The following is a 5,537-nucleotide window of genomic DNA, read 5'->3' as shown; positions in this document are numbered from 1 at the left end:
ATATAAACAAATAAATTTTGGATGGAGCTGGTTTTGAAGCATACTAGGTGATTAACCACCGTTTCAATGCAGTACACAAAATAATAATATTAGCAAAATCAGAAATATAGTTTTAATTAGGAAAAAAAGGACACTAATTTATTTCTTGGATAAATTTCCAGAGACAAGGTGAACATACGATAAAAGTAGAAAAAACAAGGTCAGTTAAGGACAATTTTAGTTGAAAAAAAAAATTGAATACAAGATAAAATTAATTATAAAAATCTACTGCACAAAAATATGAAGGAATAATTATTATTGAGGACCTCTTATAAACGCGTTTTCATTTTCAACCTCACCAAGCTCCTAGAGACATCCGGCAACGACATTTTTACAATGCTCAAAGGAATCCATTCTTTCCAATTGGGTTAAAAATGTTTCATTAAAAGACTGTCGATATCTTACAATTTCGCTGGAGCAAGAATTTTTCTTTGTAAGTGATTGAAACGCACATATCTTTTTGAGATAGTTCACCTAATCCCGAACTTCAATATCATCTCCAAATCTGGATATTTTTCTATCGCATAAGGTGAAAATATTAAAAGGAAATATAAAAGAAACTGGCATGAAATGATTTATTTACTCGCTATAACGGGAATACCGTTTCCTTATCCTCTTGTTCCGCGTTATAGTAAGGCTTGATCCACTGTATTATCTCTAATTTACGAAGTCTTCATTGCATACAGCAGCTAATTTTTTTAAACTTAAATATAAAAGACTTTAACTCATTGTGACGGTCGGAGACTTTAATAGGTGGGTAAGTTGGAAGTCTCTTCACTTAATTTATCTTTGTGTGAATTGAACAGGTTACATTTACTACAAGTAAAATCTATATTATTTCTTAAATGGATTTAAGGTTTTTAAAGTGAAACTGGAGATGCAGTCACAACCTGAGCTGACACGACTTCCTGTATAGGCTGAAAGGTATTTCAGTCACGTTTACAAACCCTTGAGGATGTCATCAGAGCTGAGGATCCCAGTCGTGGGCTTGAGCCTTAAAATAATTCACAGAATCCATTTTCTTAAATAAAAATCCATTTATTAACCTATTTTGCATACAATGAATTCAATTTATTTTTAATAACAGAGGTTTAAATGTAAGCTTTTTATCTTATAATAATGTTTTTAGGAAAAATCCAGGTTCCCGTTGGGAAAATAAAAACAGGATTAAAAAAAAATTAAATTTTTTCTTTTCCTGTCGAACAGATCCGCTACCTTGGACTACATCTGACGCTACCTTGGACCTAACGAACCCGAAGGTTCGATGCCGATACCACCAGACGCTCTCTGCATACATCCTTTCAGTGATGCCCCTCCAAACCCAATTCCACTAAATCTATTTTGACGCAATCTTCCCATCTACGTTCCGGTCTACCCCTCGGACGTTTACCCGTGGGTTCAGTGTTTATTAACATTTTAGGGATCCGCTCGTTACTAAGCCCTACAACCTTACACGCCCATCTTATACGCCGCAATGCTATAACTTGAATTATATTTACCAGGTGTAGGTCCCTTAATTCAGCGTTGTGTAATCTTCTAAATTCTCCCGTTAATTCATCCTTTTTCGGTCCGAATATTTTGCGTAATACTTTATTTTCGAAAACCCTAAGACACTGTTCATTCCTTAGTGTAAGGGGCCACGCCTCACATCCATAAAGAACAGTGGGAAGGATAATAGTTTTGTAAATTCTTTTTTTTAAGTTGTTCGATAGAAGGCGCGAGCTAAGCAGTTTCGAAATTGAAAAATATAACTAATTATACATCGCGCGTTTCATGACGCGCGTTTCATAAGGTGGATTCGTCACTCCCACGCCTATTTTTGTGAGTGCTAACATTGGCTAACGGGCCTCACAAATGCCCGAGGGAAGGTTGTGAGTGAGTATTGTATAATTATATGCTTGAAAAATCCAGGATAGGGCCGTGGACTCGAACTCGCAACCTTTGGGTTGGCTGACAGGAGCGTTACCATACTGCTACCGTAAGCAGCTAGGACTTAGCAATGTTTGAATATTGATATAAGAATTAATCTGGACAAACGACTAACCTGGAATCCTCATACAAGACTGAAAAGATAGGAAACTGCTCGTCGATTCTGACTATTACAACGTTTACTAGACAAACGGTCCGAACTTCCAATTCATTACAAAAGACTGATTTACATTACAATTATAAGGCCTATCTGGACATACGGAGTCGAGCTTTGGGGCACCACTAAACCATCTAATTCCTCTCGAATCCAATCCTTACAGTCCAAAATCCTTCGTAAAATCCTTAATGCTCCTTACTTTGTCACAATAAAATCATCCATCAGGACCTCAATGTCCCCTATGTTACCGATTTGGCCAGAACCAGATACCAATCCTTCCATAATAAACTTCCCTAGGCGTCTGAAAAGAAGATGGCCTCGAGATCTTTTAGAAATCTCGGGAACCTAGAGAAATGTTTTTGGAGTTCTATCAATGGGTAGATTCTCCAAATGTTTGTATCATGTCATAATATCACTTACAGCAAATTTACTTGATGTGTATATATGTATACAGTTGTAAATATCAATAAATAAATTATTAAAAAAATATATATATATATAATAATTTTATATTTGAAAATAGTTTCTCACAAGGATATCCTTAATATTTTTTATTGATATTTAATTAATAATCAATTAATTTTATTAGTAAGTATACGTTCATACCTCCAATGTACAGGGCCAGGCCGGACACGGCTAGCACTCCCAACAATACTAAGAAAAGAACCAAGATGGTGAGGAGGGAACAACATGGCTGCAACGGATCCTTTTCTCTCCTCTTCTCTCCTGGGCATCGCTGAAACATTTAAATATCATAGGTAAATATTTAGTTATGTTTAATATTGAGTAATAGATAAAAATTTTCACAAATTTGCATATTGCTTCAGATGACCGTGAAAAAGCAACAACGATGGAGAAACTGACAGAGGAATGTCAAAACAAAAAGAATTCAAAATATGTATTAAAACCAGACTAAATCATTCTCATTTATAAATTATCATTATTAAGACCACCGATGAGGTACAGTAGTGAAATCTGAACCAAACGAAAATATTTCAATCATTCCTTAATAAGATACTAAGAATCGCAATAGACGCCCCTTGATTTATAAGGAATAGGCAATAACATCTTCAACTACGATTGGAAACAATAGATTAATTTATCGAAAAATGTTTTACGAAATTCCAATCCCAGTTAGCAGCGGCTAAAGATGCAATGGCTTACAACGTAGGAAATAAACTTCATCGCGAAGATTAGTCCAGTCTGTATTCAAATAACCAAGTCTTGTAACATGGTATGCGTTTGTGAGTGATCAGTCTAGCTCAGCACATAAATTACTTATTTTGTTTTTTTATTTATTTAATGTAATTTACAACTTTACAAAATAATACAATAAGTAAATATGTTGCATGTTTCATATACACTTGAAAATTTTGGGAAGGAACCACCCATTGGTGGTACTTCAAACATTAATTTAAATTAGAAGGTACCGTGGCCATTTTCTTTTCAGACGCCTCGGAGGATTATCAGGGATTGTTAAGGATTAAAGATTAAGAATTAATGGGTTAGGATGATTAAGGAGTTTGGAATGAAAAGACTGTTTTGGGCCAAATCTGCAACGAATGGGATGTTAAGGTCTTTATGAATGAGTTTATTTGTAACGTAATAAGGAGCATCAAGGATTTTACGTAGGATTTAGGATTGTAATGATTGGATGCGGGAAGAATTTGATGGTTTGGTGGAGCCCCAGAGTTCAATTCCATATGTCCAAATTGGTCTGATTATTGTAGTGTACACTAATTTTTTGTAGTGAATGGGAATTTTAGAGCGTTTGTCAAGTTATTACTTATTTAAGACGAATGTATTCCTTGGACGTTAAAACTTTTTCGATAAAGTCTAAAGAAGAACGTTTGTTAAGATAAAATCTATTGTATCTTATTGTAATGTTCTTAGTTGTTTTTTTTATATCTTTTAGCCCTGATGAAGCCCTGCAAAGTGGGGCGAAATGTCGGACATTAAATAGTTAAAAACTATTTACTTTTTTTATCGCAACCCTGACCATCTTCTTATATTTCAATTTTATAATTTCATTTATCATTTTTATTGCAATCATGTATTAAATCTAAATAAATGATATTATATTACTGTACTATGATATTACTCAATACCACCCCTTATTATATTATATGTTTCAATGGTAACAATATTTTATAAATGTAAAGATATATAATTGGTAAACTGGTAAACACAAGAGCCCTTTGGAAAAGAAATCCAATAACTCTAATTTTTCAGGACCCAAATAATTTTAAGTAACAATAAATGCTGAAGGCAATTATCCTGACATCCGAATCAACAACTGGTATGCATAGCAAATCTCCAAAAGTTTCCAGTAACAATCTTTTCTTGAACTAACAACAAAACTCGCCGAACAACCAAAATATCAAAAAGACACAATTAATGCATATTATATGACTATAATCGTATAAAAAAAAAACTATGGCCGGAGAGGTATACAAGAGTTGACGTGTAGCGATAGAAACGACTATCGAACTATCACCAACTCCAGGGTACACTAAGAAGTAGATGAGAAGATTACATCTTAATCTGTTGAATCAGATATTTAATGGATAACGATTCATTTTCGTTCCGGGAATCGAGACATGACAAACGTATAATTATACGGGATAGAAAATGTTAACACTTGTGTTCAACTCTACTTTTCGAAACACGGCTATCGTTTTAGCACCAATTACAAAAAATTAAAATGCTTTACGAGTCGTCCTGAGACACGCTGCGCTCGAGGCTATACAACAGCACTTTGCTATAAAAACGCTAACACCTATCATTAAAAATTATTTAAAATTACAGCCCCCCTCAAATTTTATTGGGTCGTTATATTTGCATACACATCATCGGTTACAGAAATATATTATTATGTATCTCGGAAAAATATTAAAAAAGAAACTTAGGTGGTCTTCTCAATTAGGTAGGCATCTCAGAATTACTATTAGGTTATATTTTTTTTATTAGGGTCATTAGCAAATGGAAAATTTAAATGGATGCCAACAAATTTTACAAATTGTAAGAATAATGGCATCTCTCTATAAATGACTACTCAAAATTAAAAAAGGTAGATATAGCCCTTTTTGGCGATGATCCTTCGATTTACACCTCTTCATATCGTATTGAAAGAAATGTTAATAGGTTAAAGGATGCTTTAAAAAAAAACATCAAAACATCTTAAAAAATGGGGATTAGTTTAAAATATTGATAAAACAGAAGCTATCATTTTCACAAAACAACGGTCTATACTTCCATCGACCATAAATTTATTTATTTTTTTTTTTAAAGGCAATCCACATCGAAGGTTTGCCTGATTATCTACAGGTGAACAACCTATTCTAACCATGGTTGGGGCTCAAGTTTTTCATTTTGTGGGAATTTAATTTTTTAATGAAAAAGTCAACGCCCT

General features: G+C 33.7%; 1 protein-coding gene across 1 annotated transcript in view; it reads right to left on the bottom strand.

The window, feature by feature from the left end:
• LOC106681552 (transmembrane protease serine 6) overlaps window positions 1-2,861 on the bottom strand; it is a gene marked incomplete at its 5' end in the record, with an annotated part of 50,908 nt that extends 48,047 nt beyond the window's left edge. Inside the window, 1 exon segment of the mRNA XM_067044618.1 lies at window positions 2,732-2,861. Within this exon segment, the coding sequence (XP_066900719.1) occupies window positions 2,732-2,861 (130 nt within the window).
• Window positions 2,862-5,537: the final 2,676 nt, after the last annotated feature.

The sequence above is a fragment of the Halyomorpha halys genome, unplaced genomic scaffold (genome assembly GCF_000696795.3).
Source record: "Halyomorpha halys isolate HHAL.00 unplaced genomic scaffold, Hhal_1.1 Scaffold347.1, whole genome shotgun sequence".
NCBI lineage: Eukaryota > Metazoa > Arthropoda > Insecta > Hemiptera > Pentatomidae > Halyomorpha > Halyomorpha halys.
This window is presented reverse-complemented; position numbering and strand designations above follow the sequence as displayed.